This window comes from Cucurbita moschata, unplaced genomic scaffold (assembly GCF_002738365.1).
Source record: "Cucurbita moschata cultivar Rifu unplaced genomic scaffold, Cmos_1.0 Cmo_Scf00048, whole genome shotgun sequence".
Classification (NCBI taxonomy): domain Eukaryota; kingdom Viridiplantae; phylum Streptophyta; class Magnoliopsida; order Cucurbitales; family Cucurbitaceae; genus Cucurbita; species Cucurbita moschata.
In genome coordinates, this window is record NW_019268564.1 from 1,059,150 (window position 1) to 1,077,559 (window position 18,410).

Sequence of the window (18,410 nt, forward strand, 5' to 3'; positions counted from 1 at the left end):
TTTTAAAAATGTTAGATGAACACGAGTCTCCACAATGGTATGATATTATCCACTTTGAGCCTCTCATACCTTTGCTTTGGGCTCCTTCGAGAGGCCTCATTCCAATAGAGAGAGTATTATTTTAAATTAGCCAAGGTGGGACTTTCATCATCCAACACCTCCCCTCGAACAAAGTGTGCCTCCCCTTAATCGAGACTCGACTCTTTTGGAGTCTTAGTCATTTTTTATTGCCTTCGAGGAGGCTTGACTCTTTTTCTTTTGGAGTCCTTTGTTCGATATTTGAGGATTTACCAATCTATTGGCACGACTAAGTTTAGGGCATAGCTCTGATACCATGTTAGATGAACACGAATCTCCACAATGGTATGATATTGTCCACTTTTAACATAAGCTTTCGTAACTTTGCTTTGTGCTTCCCAAAAAGCCTCGTTCTAATGAAAAGAGTATTCTTTGATTATAAACGCACGATCATTCCCTAAATTAGCCACCACTTTCATCATCCAAAATATTTTTTTGGATTTTTAAAAAATTTTATCTCTAAAACAACCAAATAAAATTTAAAGCTTAAAAATGATATTGAAATTCCAATTTTCAAATAAGGAAATCCCTAGCAAGAGGGGAATGAAGAAGAAAAAGGTGTTCTTATTATTTTTTTGTTGCCTTATGAAGCAGCCGCCGTTGAGCTGGTCTTTGTAGAGACATTGCCACGTTCTCTATCATTTTCTCAACCTTTCTACCTCTCAGTCGCTCCATAGTCCATCGATTTTCCTTTAAATTGCTACCAAAACCTTGTCCATTGATACCCAGATCACTATAGCTCTTCGCAACAACATTCCCACCTCTGCATAAGGAATCCATGGATTCTCAGCTTCTAAATCAGCGCCCAATTTCGTCTATTCTCATCATAATCGGTAACCCATCTTTGTTTTTGAATGTTTTTTTGTGTATGTTCTTGCGTTTTCTTGCTTAGATTGGGATTTCGACTGTTGGGGTTTGATTTGGCAATTCAGCTATGCAGACCGAAGCGCTTCCTTTGGTGGATAAGTTTCAACTTAGGGAAGATGTTGGCTCTGTGTGAGTGTTCTTCATTTTTGGGTTGAGTTTGCATTCTTTCATGGTTGTTGGTTTGGATTTTTGTTTATGTGAAATGCTTGATTGTACAGGTTTCCAAAGGAGGTTCCCTGGGTTCGTTATCATGGGATTTACAAACATCTTGAGATCAATTTAATTTGGCCTGGAAAGGATTTGGCCTTGGGTATGCTTAATTTATCCTTGCTTACCTTGTTTTTTGATTCAATTCTTTTAGTGGATGATGTTCATGGATTGTTTATGCTGGAGATTTGTAAAGCATTTTGAAAAAGGATGTGAGATCCCGTATCAGTTGGAGAGGAGAACGAAGCATTCTTTATATGGATGTGAAAACCTCTCCTTAACAAGCGCGTTTACATAATGGGGCTGTTACAGATAGTATTAGAGCCAGACACTGAGCGGTGTGCCAGCGAGGACGCTAGACTCCCAAGGGGGTGGATTGTAAGATCCCATATCAGTTGGAGAGGAGAACGAAGCATTCCTTATATGGGTGTGGAAACCTTTCCTTAACAGACGCGTTTACGTAATGGGTCAAAGCGGACAATATCTGCTAGCAGTGGGCTTGAGCTGTTGCAAATGGTATCAGAGCTAGACACTGAGTGGTGTGCCAGCGAGGACGCTGGGTTCCCAAGAGGGGTGGATTGTGAAATCCCACGTCGGTTGGAGAGGAAAACGAAGCATTTCTTATATGGGGATCGAAACCTCTCTCTAACAGACATGTTTTAAAAAACTGTGAGGCTGACGACAATATGTAATGGGCTAAAGAGGACAATATCTGCTAGCGATGGGCTTGGACTATTACAAATGGTATCAGAGCCTGACACCGAGTGGTGTGTCAACAAGGATGTTGGGTCCTTAAAGGGGTGGATTGTGAGATTCCACATCGGTTGGAGTGGAGAATGAAGCATTCCTTATATGGGTGTGGAAACATCTCCCTAACAAACGCGTTTTAGAAAACCGTGAAGATGACGGCGATACGTAACGGGCCAAAACAGATAATATCTACTAGCGGTGAGCTTGGGTTGTTACAAATGGTATCAGAGTCAGGCATCAAGCGGTGTGCCAGCGAGGACGTTGGGTCTCCAAGGGGGGTGGATTGTGAGATCCCACGTCGGTTGGAGAGGAGAACGAAACATTCCTTGTATGGGTGTGGAAACCTCTCCTTAACAAACGCGTTTACGTAATGGGTCAGACAGCTGCTACAAATGGTATCAAAGTCAGTCACTTAGCGGTGTGCCAGCGAGGATGCTGGGCTCCCGGGGGGGTGGATTGTGAGATCCCACATCGGTTGGAGAGGAGAATGAAGCATTCTTTATAAGGATGTGGAAACCTGTCCATAGCAAATGCGTTTTAAAAACCTTGAGGGGAAGCCCAGAAGGGAAAATCCAAAGAGGACAATATCTGCTAGCGGTGGGCTTGAAATGTTACATAATGAGTGAATGAAACTCATCAGGGCCTTAAATGGATATTCTCATAAAGGTCCATTTACAGGTCAAGGCCTTAAAGCCCTATTGGTCTCGTCTCGCTGCTTCACCCCTCGCTTTTTGAATAATTGACTGTTGCTATATCCTTGTACTTCGTCTATTTTTGTTAGTTCCTTGTTCTTATTTCAGCATTTTGCAGATAGACATTGGCTGGTGTCCTGTGTTTTTGTTTGCTTTGTACTTGTATGATAATGTGTTCAAAACAGAAGTTACAATGTAAGTTACCTCTCAGGGGTTGATAGCGTGGGCACGATTTCGGCTTCGCTCGTAACCTATGCTTCTGTCCAAGCATTGCAACCAGACCTGATTATCAATGCAGGCACTGCTGGTGGTTTTAAGGTATGTGTATGTATGACTTAGCTAGCAAGCTAGTTTTTGGTTTCATTGTTAAAACCTTTGCTTGTTCATCAAGCATATGTTGTCGTTTTGCCACCCAGATTTGTTCTTCTGACCTTGATTCAAAGTTCAAAGAGAGCATCGAATCAGTAGTTTCCTTTATGAACATGTCAATCTCTTTTTTGGGTAGTTCATTGTCCTTTTCTTTTCTTTTCTTTAGTTTGTAACGGCTCAAGCCTACCGCTAGCAGATATTGTCCTCTTTGAGCTTTCCCTTTCGAGGTTCCTTTAAGGTTTTCAAAACGCGTCTGCTAGGGAGAAGCTTTCACACCCTTGTAAAGAATGCTTCATTGTCCTTCCCAACCGACGTGGGATCTCACAATCCACTCCCCTTTAGGGCCCAGCGTCCTCGCTAGCACTTGTTCTCTTTTCCAATCGTTGTGAGACCCCTCAATCCACCGAAGAGCCCTACGTCCTTGCTAGCACATTGCCTCGTGTCTGCCCCTTTTGGGACTCAGCCTTCTCGCTGGCACATCGTCCGGTGCCTGGCTCTGATACCATTTCTAACGGCTCAACCCCACCGCTAGCAGATATTGTCCTTTTTGGGCTTTCCCTTTTGAGCTTCCCTCGAGATTTTTAAAATGCATATGCTAGAAAGAGGTTTCCAATAATGTTTCATTCTCCTCTCTAACCGATATGGGATCTCACACAGTCTCAATTTAGTGATGTCCCATCCCTCTCCTTACATATGTTTGTCAAATTCATAAGCTGTGGTCGTGTTCCTCTATCCAACAGTTACCGTTCGAATCTTTCTAAAATTCTGGGATTTTATTTTCTAGTTTAACCTACTAGAAATTGTGAAGGGTTAAAGATATTTCGTGTTTGTGTTTGACTGATGGTTCGATTGCTCGCTACCAGGCAAAAGGAGCGAGTATTGGCGATGTCTTTCTCGTATCCGAGTGTGCTTTCCATGACAGACGTATACCTATTCCAGTAAGTATTACTTTCTAGAGTTGAAGAGGCACAATGTCCTCTTCAGCTTACAATTACTTCCGAACTTAACAGGTCGATCATCAGTTTACATCGTAGTCTCGCACGTTTGTGCGTAAAAGTTGAGCACTTTGTGGTGTGATGTGTGATGGTATGATAGAGTAAGGAGAATTTGCTTGTGTGGGTTGAAATTTAACAGCTTTAATTTTCCTGCTCCTTAACTCTGCCTCAAAGAATACTGTCATTACATTACAGGTTTTCGATTTATATGGAGTCGGATCGAAGCAAGCAATGTCGACACCCAATCTCCTTAAGGAGCTCGATCTAAAGGTGAATTTCCTTTAAACGAATTGTTTGATCATCTACAACATCAGTTTGTTTTGGTACTATGATGTTTTAAAGTACACAAAGTTCCTTACAGACTTTCAATGAGATGTAAGAGCTTCTATTTTCCTCGAAACGTACTACAAGTTACCATTTTGAATAGCTTTCGCGTCCACGATGAACCCCCAACTCCTTGAATCATTAGTTGAAAATATGCTACAAGAAACATGCCACCAGCTTGAAACATTTGTTTTTGTATTGTTTCTTCCATCAGATCGGAAAATTATCAACCGGTGACTCGCTAGACATGTCTGCACAGGATGAAGCATCGATTCTAGCTAACGATGCCACGGTTAAAGATATGGAGGTAAAAGCTGAACTGTTGATGCAGCAACCTGGAGATTGCCTCTAACTCTTTTGAAGTTTGAATTTCAGGGAGCAGCAATTGCGTATGTAGCAGATATCTTCAAAGTTCCTGCAATATTTGTAAAAGCTGTTACTGATATCGTCGATGGCGAAAAACCGACTGCAGAAGAATTCTTGCAGAATTTGGCCACAGTTTCTGCAGCACTGGATCAAGCAGTTACACAAGTTGTAAATTTCATCAGTGGAAAGTGCATTCATGAACTTTGATGATTGCTAGCTACGATTTTTTCCCATACAATACAAGATATTGAACAGGCAATATGTGATGTAGAAGAGTCAATAATACCCTAAGCAGATGAACTTTTGAAGATCATATTACGAACTCTCTATTTTATTGTATCCTAAATGTCTATCGGCTAGCCCGAGCAAACTAATACATGCTCTCGTGCACTGGTTATTTGGGAATGCGATGAACGTGTCGAGTCAACTGGACAGAATGTGCTTTAACCAAATCTCTATCTTACTAGTACACACAGCTTAAATGAATGCCCCGCTTCTTAACTAAAATCTATGCTGATTTTCAAATCACATGCCTTCCATTGTAGAGTTTGAGCATTCAAACTTTCTAGGTGATGAACAGGTAGTGCAGCTTTATATATAGCTTTGTTGCCCTTGCAAACTGGAAAGAATCATTTGGTTCCCAAGTTTCAGAGATGGGAAAGGGAAATGGAGCACTAGGAGCTTCCAAGGGAAAGGCTAACCCTGGCAGAGCATCAATTCTGGCTCTTGGGAAGGCCTTCCCTCCCCAACTTGTCCTTCAAGACTACCTGGTTGATAGCTATTTCAAGGATACGAGCTGCGATGATTTAGACCTCAAGCAGAAGCTCACTCGACTCTGTAATTTTATACCTTTTCGTTACTTGGGGGTGCGGGGGGCAGAGATTCTAAAACCGAAATAAGATTTCATATTTCATTGATCTAAAAGAACTTGGATAGAACTTCTAAGATGATTTCAGAATTTTATAAGTTCACTTGATCATTCTAAGATGATTTTACATACCTGAGATTGACTTTTAGTTGAAGCTGATAGATGCCAGCGGTTGTTAAAATTGTTCCTCTTTAACTGAATTAACTGTCATCTTCTAATGGCAATCCACAGGCAAGACAACATCAGTCAAAACTAGATACGTGGTGATGTCAGAAGAGATCTTGAAGAAGCACCCAGAGCTGGCAATGGAAGGCCAAGCAACCATAAAGCAAAGACTGGAGATCTGCAACAAAGCTGTGACAGACATGGCCATTGAAGCCTCACAAGCTGCTATTAAGAACTGGGGAAGGCCACTTTCAGACATTACCCATTTAGTCTATGTCTCTTCAAGTGAAGCTCGCCTGCCTGGTGGTGATCTCTTCCTAACAAGAGGCCTTGGTCTCAGCCCTCACACCCAACGGCTCATGCTTTACTTCATGGGTTGCTCTGGAGGCGTGGCAGGCCTTAGAGTGGCCAAAGACTTGGCTGAAAACAACCCCGGAAGCCGAGTTCTGATTGTCACCTCTGAAACCACCATTATTGGGTAACTTTTCAACACCCCCAAAAGCTCATACACCATTTGTTCTCAGAATTTAAACATAAACATCAATTTCTTTACAGCTACAAGCCACCAAGTGCACATCGTCCATACGATCTGGTAGGCGTGGCACTATTTGGGGATGGTGCTGGGGCAATGCTAATTGGCACGGACCCTGTTTTGGCCATTGAACGCCCACTCTTTGAGCTGCACACCGCAACCCAGAAATTCATTCCACACACCCAGAACGTAATCGATGGGAGACTATCAGAGGAGGGTATTAGCTTCACAATAGCAAGAGAACTTCCTCAAATAATCGAAGATAACATCGAAAGTTTCTGTGAGACATTTCTTCAAACAGTTGGGCTGCACGAGAAAGAATACAACAAAATCTTCTGGGCAGTACATCCAGGTGGGCCAGCGATACTGAATAAACTAGAAAAGAGACTCGAATTGTTACCTGAGAAGCTGAAGGCGAGCCGGCGAGCTCTGATGGACTATGGAAATGCGAGCAGTAACACAATCGTGTATGTGTTGGAATACATGGTGGATGAGAGCTTGAAGATGAAGATGGGTGGTGGGGAAATTGAGGAATGGGGATTGATTCTGGCGTTTGGACCTGGGATTTCGTTTGAAGGGATTTTAGCGAGGAATCTGTCCGTGTGAGGCGCATATTTCTGGCCTCGATTATCAGTATGAAATTTCGATTTCTGCCATACATTGCTTTCAGAAAGGGTTAATGGAATCGGTTGTTTGTGTGTTGTGTTGCTCTGATTTTGTTTTGGCAATCCCAGAACGAGGCAGGAAATTGGGATTTGTTTGGTTTCTTCAATCTCTTTCTTGTTTCTTCCTTGCCCCTCTCACCCTTTGCTTTGCTCCCACAAAACTTGGGAACTTGGAATGTTCATCCTCACATCTATGAGTCATTTTTCTTCTACCTCTCAACTCTCTTCTACCATAGTTTTAGCACCTACCATAGTTTTAGCACCGATGACCTATTTTGAATGCACTCGTGGCGATGGGTGATAGGAGCTCGAGATAAGATTCCATTTTGGGAGAGTTGAAAAAGCACTATCTCGTTGAAAGGTTCTATACATCTGCCCTTTCTCAAGGCATTTCTTTAGACAAAGACGCTGTTTTTTCCTCTTTTCAGATGATAAATATTTCTCAGAACATGGAGTGTGAATCAAACCCATGTTTGAATTGAAATTGGGAAGTCATTGATAGAGAGGAATCACCTAGTCTAGCATTAGACTCGACTAACCTTAGGTAGATAGCTCGGGATAAGTTGTTATTGTTTCATAAGCAAATGTGGCAACCTGGTGGTATAGTGAGCTCTCTCTCTAGATTAAGCTTCGGTCATTGATAGAGAGGAATCACCTAACCTAGCATTAGACTGGACTAGCCTTAGATAGATTGCTTTGAATAGCATAGTTTTAGCTAGCTTCAGGGACGGTCCTATCTACACCGACTTTAATGCATTCACAACCGTACTCGAATTTCAATGCTTCCAAAAGTCGAAACTATGAGATATCATAAGTTTTGTGTAACTTCAAGAGATGTTCGTGTTGGAGTATCTGTTCGACCCTTCAACCTAGACTGATTGTACTTACGCAACATGACAATGAAGATGTGACATCGATACTCAAACAATATCGAGATGAGAGAGTCGAGGGAGAAGAAACGAACGGAGAGGAGAGAGAAAAAGAAGACATGAATGAGAGAGTTGTAAGGGCACAAACAAAGTTTGATTCCTAAAAAAGGTCAAAATATAATGTTTCAAAGAGTATATTATAATAAGTTTCTCAGAAACAACCAAGGGTAGAATATAACATGTTTCTCCTAAAAGCAAGGGCGTCTCCCAAAAGTTTTACTTATAAAAACCACTAATAAAGCTAAGAAGAGAGCACTAACAAGTCCATGAATGTGACCTTTTCATTAATGGCTTCATCTGCTTGTCTTCCTCCAGAGACACCATGCCTGCATGCGACGGGTCTTCCAGCATCATCTTCGCTACTAAATAACCTGCAATCGACCACGTCTGAAACTTCCTTGCCTGTTTCCCGATGTATCGCCCCAGCTTCCCGTCGTAATATTCAGGCCAGCTGTCTTTCAGTAGCCTGGTTTCAGCTAGTTCGATTGCACGTCTTGCAATCTGGGGTCGCCCGGTTTTGATACATGCAGCTGTTAGAAGCCATAGGAGAACTGCAACAATTGCAGCAATGTCATCATCAATGACTGTTCTAGTGCAAAAGTCAGGAGATCAATGACTGTTCTAGTGCAAAAGTCAGGAGATCAATGACTGTTCTAGTGCAAAAGTCAGGAGATTCAACTTGTAACAGTCCAAGCCTACCGCTAACAGATATTGTTCACTTTGGCCTGTTACGTATCGCCGTCAGCTTCACGGTTTCAAAACGAGTATGCTAAGGAGAGGTTTCCACACCCTTACAAGGAATGTTTCGTTTTCCTCTCCAACCAATGTGGGATCTCACAATCCACCCCCTTGGGGTCCAGCGTCCTCGCTGGGGCCCGATGTCTGGCTCCGATACCATTTGTAACAGCCCAAGCCCACCGCTAGTAGATATCGTCTGCTTTGGCCCGATACGTATCGCCATCAGCCTCACAATTTTAAAACACATATGATAGAGAGAGGTTTCCACACCCTTGTAAGAAATGCTTCGTTCCCTCTCCAACCGATGAGGGATCTCAGAATCCACCCCCATTAGGGGGCCAGCGTCCTCGCTGGCACACCGCCTAGTGTCTAACTCTGATACCAATTGTAACAGCCCAAGCCCACCGCTATCAAAAAGTGTCCGTTTTGGCCCGTTATGTATCATCGTCAGCCTCACAGTTTTAAAACGCATCTATTAGAGAGAGGTTTCCACATCCTTCTAAGGAATGCTTCGTCCCCCCTCCTAAGACTATACAATGATTTGAAAATTTTATATAGAATCTACTTGTCATAATGTAAAAGTCTCCTAAACAAATGTGCAAGTACACACTCTCAAGTCGAAAAACAGAAACAATGGGAACTAACAAACGTGTCAACTACCTAGTCAAGAACCACGTTTTCTTTTTACCACACCACAAATACAGGGTTTCGGATTCGATCCCACGATCTCTTAAGAAAAGTAGAGGTGCATACCTGGCCAAGAACCACCATTGTGGTAACTCCATCTCGTATTTTTCGGATCACACCCGGTTATAATCCGCCACTCATGGCTTTCAATGGCAGGGTAACAAACCTTAAGCGGCATTTCTCCGACCAGTTCTTCCCACCGTGATTCAATAAGGTCCATAATAGCAGTGGACTGTTCTGGTGTTGCCAAGGCAGAAAGAATAGCAATGCAGTTGCCCAAGCAAAACCAGCGGAAGTCCATTCTTGCAGGGCTGACATTTCCAATAAAGTAACCACCATGAATCGGCATGAAGTCGAAAATCCATTCGGGAAGAGAATCGGGTATTACGTTGAACTTGTTCAAAGCAGTGTGAGAGTATTCTTCGGTTTTATATCGATATATATCGTTTAGTTGCTTTAGGTCTAGCCAAAAGTAAGTTCTCATGTGATAGCTCAAGGCAAGAAGTCGTTTTGTTATTCTTTCGATAAAGTCCTTCCCCTCGTGGTCGTGCTTTAGCAAAAGCAAAGCACACCTTAAAGCCATAAAGAAAAGAGCTTGAATTTCAATTGGGTAGCCATATACACCCTGAAACCAATAATAAAAGCAATAAGACATAAGAGATGAATGAATAATAATCATGTTTTCGACTCAGAGAATGCACAGTGCATATAGCTCATTTTGTTATGCAACCTATTAGGACACAATAAAGCAAGATACTCGTGGTAGATAAAGACTGATAAGGTTGTCTTTGATGAAGCCTTTTGTCTCCCACAAAGAAGGAAAAAGAAAACGTACATCATAATGTAACACCGCTATTAGATATTGTCCTCTTTGGGCTTTCCCTTTTGGGCTTCTACTCAAAGTTTTAAAACGCGTCTGCTAGGAAGAGGTTTCCACACCCTTATAAGGAATGTTTCATTCCCCTCTCCAACCGATGTGGAATCTCATAATCCACCCCTCTTGGGAGCCTAGCGTCCTAGCTGGCATACTACCCGGTGTCTGGTTCTAATACCATTTGTAACAGACCAAGTCCACCACTAGTAGATATTGTCCACTGTGGCCCGTTACGTATCACCATCAGCCTCACGGTTTTAAAAGGCGTCTACTAGGGAGAGGTTTCCACACCCTTATAAGGAATGTTTCATTCCCCTCTCCAACTGATGTGGAATCTCATAATCCACCCCTCTTGGGAGCCCAGTGTCCTAGCTGACACACTGCCCGATTTCTGGCTCTGATACCATTTGTAACAGCCCAAGTCCACCACTAGTAGATATTGTCCGCTGTGACCCGTTACATATCACCATCAGCCTCACGGTTTTAAAACTCGTCTACTAGGGAGAGGTTTCCACACCCTTATAAGGAATGTTTCATTCCCCTCTCCAACCGATATGGAATCTCATAATCCACCCCTCTTGGGAGCCCAGGGTCCTAGCTGACACACTGCCCGGTGTCTGACTCTGATACCATTTGTAACAGCCCAAGCCCACCACTAGTGGATATCGTCCACTGTAGCCCGTTACGTATCACCATCAGCCTCACGGTTTTAAAACTTGTCTGCTAGGGGGAGGTTTCCACACCCTTATAAGAAATGTTTCGTTCTCCTCTCCAACTGATGTGGGGATCTCACACATTACAAACTCGGCCTAGATAATTTTCGGTTTAAACCTTATTTTGAAACAGATCTGAAAATTGAAAACCAAAATGGATTTAAACCATAATTTTAACAACATGTGATCATTCCATTCACAGAATCCAATATCTCAAACTGTCTCCCAAGTGAATTCCAGGACTCGAGCATTAATTGTTAGTTTCATCATTGTGTTTATAAAGGGCAAGGTTGAAAGAAACGCACCATTCGTCTATCAATCATGCAGCATCCATCAGCACAGAGAAGGGTAGGAAACGTGTCGAACCCTTCGGAAAGACAGAGACTCAAAATAAGGCGCATTCCCTTTTGACATTCTGGTAGTTCAGCCAAGGAAGAGTCACCAGTAGACTTTGTGTATGCTCGTAGCAATATAATCCACCAGAATCCGGAGTCAACTGGAGCAACTCTTCCTATTGCACTCTCTCCAAAATCTGCAATTAAAGTTTCAGAATTCCTCACTGGATCATGAAGTACTTTGAAACTAGCAGGCATCACCCCTTCTCCAAGCTGGAACCTGTCGATCTTTTTCTCCCACGACTGAAGCCGTAGCGTCTTTAAAATGAAGTTTTTTACAATCTCAGGCTCCCCGTTCATTAGAAAAGCAAATGCGCTTGGGACAAAGTCTCTCACGAACACCTATGTGAACAAAGAAGTTATTTGTGTGTCGGGCTCTCAATTCAGATCAATATAAGTTCTGGTTCGAACGATTAATCAACTAGTAGCACCGAGACAGATTCAAGACACAAACATGACAAGATACAAACATGTTGTCAAAATTGAAGTATCCATGCTTCACGGGTACGAGAACGAAACATTTTAAACCCGTCCAAATGATTAACAAGCAAGATTAAACACAACCAAACAGGGATTGAACATTGAATGCAAGTAATTATTGATGTAGTGTTCTTACTTGATCATAATTAAGATTTTCTTCAGTACTGTCCAAAGCAGCAATAGTACCAACTGGTTGGCCACGAAAATGGACCAACGAACGCCTCAAAGCATCCCAAGCTTCGGCCACCATAGGATGCTGCTCGAATCCAATCTGGGATCTTGGAGTATTGAAATCCGATCTTCTACCAGGAGATGGAGTTTGATCATAATTGTCTATCAATCGAGTAAAGTTCTCCGAAGAAAGTCTCGAAGATAAGCGTGGGGAGAAACCAATCGCCAAGTCCGCTAGCGATCTTTCATCAAATGATCTCTGTCTCTCCATGTTCAATGGCCTTGGCCTATCCAATAGCTTGGAAAATGCACTTTCTTCAATCTGACTAATATTGTGTAACGTATCGTTGTTTTTAACACTCCCATTCTGGGTCGGATTCGACGAAGAAATCGACATTTCTAGACAACCTAAACTCTCTGCAAATTTCACATTCATCGTTTCATCAACCGCAAGAGAATGATTTCTCAAGGTAACAGAGATTGGATTAAAAACAGAGCATCAAAATCATAAACCCCAAATGCAAACAGATTAAGAACAACCCCCATCAAAACAATAGCTCGGAAAACTCACTTTCTTCAATCTCATTAACATTGTGTAACATATCGTTGTTTTTAACACTCCCATTCCGGGTCGGATTCGACGAAGAAATCGACATTTCTACACAACCTAAACTCTCTGCAAATTTCCCATTCATCGTTTCATCAATCGCAAGAGAACAGAGATTTGATTAAAAACAGAGCATCAAAATCATAAACCCCAAATGCAAACAGATTAAGAACAATCCCCATCAAAACAACAACAGCAACATTACATCAAGAAACACAAGAACTCACCACCGAATTTCTCAGACTCTCATGGAAAACACAAGCTCCATGCAAGGCTGCAAACACAAAAACGAGTTAGAAATGGAAAAATTTGCAAAAAACAGGAAGTGGGTATTCAGGAATAAGGAAAACAAGTGCGACCCATCAACAATGGCGGAGAGAAACACGAGAAAAAAGGTGAAAAAGGGGCGATGGAGACGGGTGTGTGAAGATCAACAAGAATGGAGGGAGTCGGTTTTGAGGGGCAGAGGAAAATAGGGGTTTGTTAGGGCACGTGTACGGTTTGAAAGATCCAAGGTGGGCAATGATTTGATTATGGCTACTCTTTTCCAACCTTTTTTCCCCTTAATTTGTTTACGGTTTCAGAAATTTCTGTTTGAGTTGAGAAAGAGATGAAATTTGTGGAAGGTTGAAGACGCGTTTATGGTGATGATTGAAACAACCCATTTTGATTATACGACCCCTCGTCTTCACCTGTTTAATGAACTCACCTCTAACAAATTGCTTATATTGTTCATCTATCATTTAACACTTCCCAAATATAACTAATTTCTTAATTATATTTTTTCATCTTGTTCACACATCGGTGAAACCTTTATCGTCCACGTTCTTCATTTTTTCATAAAATTTTATTTATTTTAGTTGGAATATTCACCGGGATTAGGTTTTTTTAGTTTGATGTGTATGTATTTGAATTTATATACGAAAAGTGAGGTGGAGTGCGGACGATAAACATAATCCCCACTTCGGATCTCGTTTAGATAAAAAAGAGAAATCTCTCTCCATTACTCTCTCTTACTTTGAAATTTCCGGAGTTTCCATTTTTTTTTTTTGTAAGTTTTATGAACCCATGTCGCTCCATGGAGCCCACTTGGATTTTTCTTGCACGTTTGAGGGGTTCATTCGAAACAAATTCGATGAACTCTTATGGCGTTCGCCAAACATTTTCAAAAGTAAACCTGAAACACGCTCCATTGGCATGAGTGAGAGTAAACAATATCATATATGGTAGAGAGTATCTATGAAATATATATATATATATATATATTTTTTGTATATATATATATATATTTATTATTAAATTAAAAATATATTTTAAATATTGAAAAATTGAATTAATTAAAAAAAACAAAAAATAAATTAAATAAATTGCTATTAAGGAACCTAAACTAGATTTAAAAAATATAAACCCTTAATTAAAGTGATGCATTGTATCGTGCAGATGTGTCGTTAAATTTTAGAATTAAAAAAAATCAACGGGTTACGGAAAAAGTAGATCAACGGTCAAGATTGACTCAATCACCGACCACCACATGGCTCCCCATACATTGCCCCACACTGAACCGTACCCCGAGTCTTCCTCCCGCTATAAATTCACTGGACTAAACTCCCTTTACTCTCCATCTCCAATTCTCAAACTCTCAACAAAGAAATCCCCAAATCAATGAGCAATTACAGAAGCAGAACCACCGCAGATTCAATTCTCGATTCTCTCTCCCTCAATCCTCTGCCGTATCCCGTCCTCCTCCTCCTCGCCGTCGTCTTCATCTTTCTCGGCGCCTCCTGGTGGCTCTCCTACGAGTCCGCCGTTGAGGCCGCTGAGGATCAAATCAACTGGATTCTCTTCGCTACGCCGGTCCTCCTCATCATCCTTGCCCGAATCCTCTCCTCCGTCGATCCGAGCTACTTTTCTTCCTCGCCTTGGGACCGCCGCCGCAGAACGCACCACCTCCCTGCCGAGGGAAGTTCGCCGTGGGGCGTCGCTGCGTTGATCGTGCTGCTGCTTGTTCTCGTGCAGTTCCAGTCCTCGTTCCGTGAGAGCTGGTCCATATAGAAACCTTATGTATATAGAAATGGCGTACGCGACCGCTCCTCTGCAGTGGAGCGCGCTGCGGTTGATTTGATTTCAAAAAAGGTATGTTTCCGTTTATCTAACTTTTTGAAAAACGAAATCCGTGTTTATATATACAGTGGATGTATGTTGTATTATTGGATGGAAATCTTATCAGTTGGCCTTGGTTTTAGTGCTTGAATGAAGATGAAGATGAAGATGAACTGTTTTTGTTTATCAAATAAATATAAATACTCGTAGATTTTCATTCCTGTAATTTGTGCATCACTTTGTAGCTCTGAATAGAACAGATCACTTGTTTTCTTCACCATAGGCGCTTAGTTCCTTGGAAATTAATTTGAATAATTTTCTTTTTAGAACAAACAAACATATATACACATTTGACGTTCGATCTCTTCTCTTATGTTGAAGAATTCCAAAAACAAAAAGAAACAAATAATTAGATTACTTGTAACAGTGATCATTGTGATTACATTTGTATTCTTGTTTAATTTATTTTGTAAAAAAAAAACCTTCCTATTGAAGCATTTTTGAAATGATATTATAATATTCTTAAATTACTTTTGTTGAGAATTTCCATGTTTTTGGCGTATATTATAAATCTATTTTTTTAAAAAAAGGGCGAGAAAGTCAATTGATTGACGATTTAAAAAAAAGTGAATTTAATAAATTAAAGGCGTCCGGAAGTTTAGGGAGAGAAAAAGAGGAGAAACTTGATCTTAAAATCTGGCCGTTGATCGCGGTTTGATCAAGTAATTGGAAAGAGTAAAACACCGTACTTGAAATTTGAATTCCTAATTGAACGTAGAGGTCCATTCATCCGCTAATGCCCGCTAATGCGTGGACCAATCATCTTTTGCCAAACCTTTGGAGGGAAACGAAGTGATAGGTTTTTTTTTTGGGGTGGGGGATAAATTTCATTTAAAATTAATTTAGAGAAAAATATTATTTAATTTTTGCCCTTACTTTGATGTTTAAAGTTTAGTTTTGAGAGGATTTTACTTTTTTATTCTTGAATTTATACTTACTTTTGATCCTAATGTTAATTTTCCATTTGATTGATTTAAATATTATGATGTGTAACTTTTTAATTAATTTTAATAGTGATTAAATGTAACGATTTCGAATTGAACATGAAATTTAGAAATTGTCATATTTTGAGATCTAAAACTAAATGGTGTTAGATGAACACAAGATCTACACCATTTGTTCGATACTTTAGTCCCTTGTTGACTATACCTTCGAGGTTCACAATATTTTGTTCGACATTTGAGGGAGATTCTATTAACATGACTAAGTTTAGGGCATGACTTTGATACTTTAGTCACTTGTTGTCTATGCCTTCGAGGCTCACAATATTTTGTTCGACATTTGAGGGAGGATTCTATTAACATAACTAAGTTTAGGGCATGACTTTGATACTTTAGTCACTTGTTGTTTATGCCTTCGAGTCTCACAATACTTTGTTCGACATTTGAAGATTCTATTGACATGACTAAGTTTAGGGCATGACTCTGATACCATGTTAGATAAACATAAACTCTCCACAATAGTATGATATTGTCTACTTTGAGTATAAGCCCTCCAAATTTGCTTTGGATTTTCCTGAAAAGCCTCATACCAATGAAATAGTATTATTATAAACCCATGATCATTCCTTGAATTAGTTGACGTGGGACTTTCATCCTCCAACAAAACTTATCTGAAGAAAAAGAAAAAAAAAGTTTTCTTTGTCGTCTCATTATTTGACTTATCGGGAAAAAGAAGTGGTTGAAATTGCAAAGAAATCTTGAATCTAACTTAATAGAGTCGAAGAATTATGAAAAGCAATATAAAATGTTTGATTGATTGATTCACACTCCAACACCATTATGATCCATCAATTGCATTAAATGAGTGTGATGTACCAAAGTTTGTATTTAATTATTAGGAGTGCTCATGTGAGGACAAACTTTACATCTTGGTGCCAATTTCTAATTATTTCTCACATTTATATTATTTTATAATATCATTCTTTCTTCTTCTTGGTTTTTATTTGAAATTGTAAATGGTATTTTCAAAAAAGGTTTGAATTAACAAATAAATATTTCGTTCTTATTTTTCGATAGTCTCTTATTTTGAGGGAGAAATTTTTTTAGAAAGCATGTGAGTAAGGATAAAACGTACTGAGATAGTATAGTAAAGATAAAACGTACTGAGATAGTATAGTAAAGATAAAACGTACTGAGATAGTATAGTAAGGATAAAACGTACTGAGATAGTATAGGAAGGATAAAACGTACTGAGATAGTATAGGAAGGATAAAACGTACTGAGATAGTATAGGAAGGATAAAACGTACTGAGATAGTATAGTAAGGATAAAACGTACTGAGATAGTATAGGAAGGATAAAACGTACTGAGATAGTATAGTAAGGATAAAACGGATAAAACGTACTGAGATAGTATAGGAAGGATAAAACGTACTGAGATAGTATAGTAAGGATAAAACGTACTGAGATAGTATAGATAGTATAGGAAGGATAAAACGTACTGAGATAGTATAGTAAGGATAAAACGTACTGAGATAGTATAGGAAGGATAAAACGTACTGAGATAGTATAGTAAGGATAAAACGGATAAAACGTACTGAGATAGTATAGGAAGGATAAAACGTACTGAGATAGTATAGTAAGGATAAAACGTACTGAGATAGTATAGATAGTATAGGAAGGATAAAACGTACTGAGATAGTATAGTAAGGATAAAACGTACTGAGATAGTATAGTAAGGATAAAACGTACTGAGATAGTATAGGAATGATAAAACGTACTGAGATAGTAGGAAGGATAAAACATACTGAGATAGTATAGGAAGGATAAAATGTACTGAGATTAGATTTTAAAATGTACTGAATAGTAGGATTAAACGTACTGAGATAATATTCACCTTTAGAAAGGAAAAGCAGGTAAATGACTATGTTGTAGTGGATGCATTAAAATGTCGGGATCATCAATTATTTAAATCTAAATTTTGAATCTTAATCAAAATTCTAAATATGAGACATTAAAGAACGTGAACCATGTCTTACCGTGACAACATTTTTATTTGTATTAAATATTTTGGTTGAAGTTATATAGATAAAATTAATTACAAAATAAATAAAAATGAGTTTTTTTTATTATTTTTTTTTACATTTATTACAAAGATATAATTAAATAATTTTTTTTTTAAAAGATTCATAACCAAATTAAAATTAAGATTTGAACAATTCCATTTCATTTTTAAATTTTGAAATTTGTTAAAAAATATATCTTAAAAAAAAAAAATTCTCGAACTTGGATGAACAACTAATATGTAAAAATGATGTGTGTGATAAATAATTTTGACTAATTGAATTAAAGGGTAAACTTTTTTTTACTATTTATTTTAATAAAAGAGTTTTTTTTTTTTTAATTTTTTACGATTTCAAATTTAAAAACTCATATTAGTCAGAGAGGAGAAATGAACATTCATTATAAAAGTGTGGAAATATGTTTCTAGTAGACATGTTTTAACAGTGTGAGACTCTGACTACGATATATAATGGGTCAACCAAAACGGACAATATCTGCTAACATAGTAGACTTGTACCGTTATAAATAATATCAGAGTCACACTGGTGCGCCAGCGAGGTAGCTGGACATCCAAGGGGTAGATTGTGGATGTTAGGCCTCAAAGATAATGTATCGTGAGATCCCACGCTATTCCTTATAAAGGTATGAAAACTTCTCTTTACCTGTTTTAAAACGGGCCCTAAAAATTGATACTTCAAAAAAAAAAAAAAAAAATTAAGAGTTAATTAGAAAGATTAAAAAAGAAAAAGAAAAAGAAAAAAAAGGGAAATTAGA

At 39.3% G+C, this 18,410-nt stretch overlaps 3 protein-coding genes and 1 long non-coding RNA gene across 6 annotated transcripts; 3 read left to right on the top strand and 1 right to left on the bottom strand.

Moving 5' to 3' along the window:
• Window positions 1–619: 619 nt before the first annotated feature.
• Window positions 620–5,056, top strand: LOC111435267 (5'-methylthioadenosine/S-adenosylhomocysteine nucleosidase 1-like). Its single transcript, XM_023072701.1, has 8 exons — window positions 620–911; window positions 1,011–1,074; window positions 1,164–1,255; window positions 2,806–2,912; window positions 3,827–3,901; window positions 4,154–4,228; window positions 4,497–4,589; window positions 4,658–5,056. The coding sequence occupies exons 1-8, from the start codon at window positions 857–859 to the stop codon at window positions 4,853–4,855; spliced, it is 759 nt and encodes a 252-aa protein (XP_022928469.1). The 5' UTR covers window positions 620–856; the 3' UTR covers window positions 4,856–5,056.
• A 129-nt stretch (window positions 5,057–5,185) lies between these two features.
• On the top strand, window positions 5,186–7,088 carry LOC111435263 (type III polyketide synthase B-like). Its single transcript, XM_023072689.1, has 3 exons — window positions 5,186–5,485; window positions 5,748–6,159; window positions 6,237–7,088. Exons 1-3 carry the CDS (start codon window positions 5,302–5,304, stop codon window positions 6,817–6,819), a joined length of 1,179 nt encoding a protein of 392 aa, XP_022928457.1. The 5' UTR covers window positions 5,186–5,301; the 3' UTR covers window positions 6,820–7,088.
• Window positions 7,089–7,878: 790 nt separating this feature from the next.
• LOC111435262 (probable alkaline/neutral invertase B) lies at window positions 7,879–13,143 on the bottom strand. 3 transcript variants are annotated; one of them, XM_023072687.1, is made up of 7 exons: window positions 12,832–13,143; window positions 12,700–12,746; window positions 12,437–12,532; window positions 11,831–12,282; window positions 11,125–11,556; window positions 9,299–9,857; window positions 7,879–8,358 (listed from the first exon to the last, which is right to left on the bottom strand). In XM_023072687.1, exons 3-7 carry the CDS (start codon window positions 12,519–12,521, stop codon window positions 8,063–8,065), a joined length of 1,824 nt encoding a protein of 607 aa, XP_022928455.1. In that variant the 5' UTR covers window positions 12,522–12,532; window positions 12,700–12,746; window positions 12,832–13,143; the 3' UTR covers window positions 7,879–8,062. The 3 variants fall into 3 exon arrangements, with proteins under 3 accessions (XP_022928455.1, XP_022928454.1, XP_022928456.1); XM_023072686.1 differs by having other exon boundaries at window positions 12,437–12,541; XM_023072688.1 differs by lacking the exon at window positions 12,437–12,532 and having other exon boundaries at window positions 12,832–13,142.
• Window positions 13,144–14,101: 958 nt separating this feature from the next.
• Window positions 14,102–14,854, top strand: LOC111435270. The gene is made up of 2 exons (XR_002709056.1): window positions 14,102–14,605; window positions 14,716–14,854. It is a non-coding gene; the product is annotated as an uncharacterized LOC111435270 (long non-coding RNA).
• Window positions 14,855–18,410: the final 3,556 nt, after the last annotated feature.

Coding starts and splice junctions, on each gene's coding strand:
- LOC111435267 (XM_023072701.1), top strand. CDS start 857: ATGGATTCTCAGCTTCTAAATCAGCGCCCAATTTCGTCTATTCTCATC. Junction 912..1,010: donor GTCTATTCTCATCATAATCG/GTAACCCATCTT, acceptor TTGGCAATTCAG/CTATGCAGACCGAAGCGCTT. Junction 2,913..3,826: donor GCACTGCTGGTGGTTTTAAG/GTATGTGTATGT, acceptor GCTCGCTACCAG/GCAAAAGGAGCGAGTATTGG.
- LOC111435263 (XM_023072689.1), top strand. CDS start 5,302: ATGGGAAAGGGAAATGGAGCACTAGGAGCTTCCAAGGGAAAGGCTAAC. Junction 5,486..5,747: donor GCAGAAGCTCACTCGACTCT/GTAATTTTATAC, acceptor GGCAATCCACAG/GCAAGACAACATCAGTCAAA. Junction 6,160..6,236: donor TCTGAAACCACCATTATTGG/GTAACTTTTCAA, acceptor ATTTCTTTACAG/CTACAAGCCACCAAGTGCAC.
- LOC111435262 (XM_023072687.1), bottom strand. CDS start 12,521: ATGTCGATTTCTTCGTCGAATCCGACCCGGAATGGGAGTGTTAAAAAC. Junction 11,557..11,830: donor AAAATCTTAATTATGATCAA/GTAAGAACACTA, acceptor TTGTTCACATAG/GTGTTCGTGAGAGACTTTGT. Junction 8,359..9,298: donor CAATGGTGGTTCTTGGCCAG/GTATGCACCTCT, acceptor CAATTGTTGCAG/TTCTCCTATGGCTTCTAACA.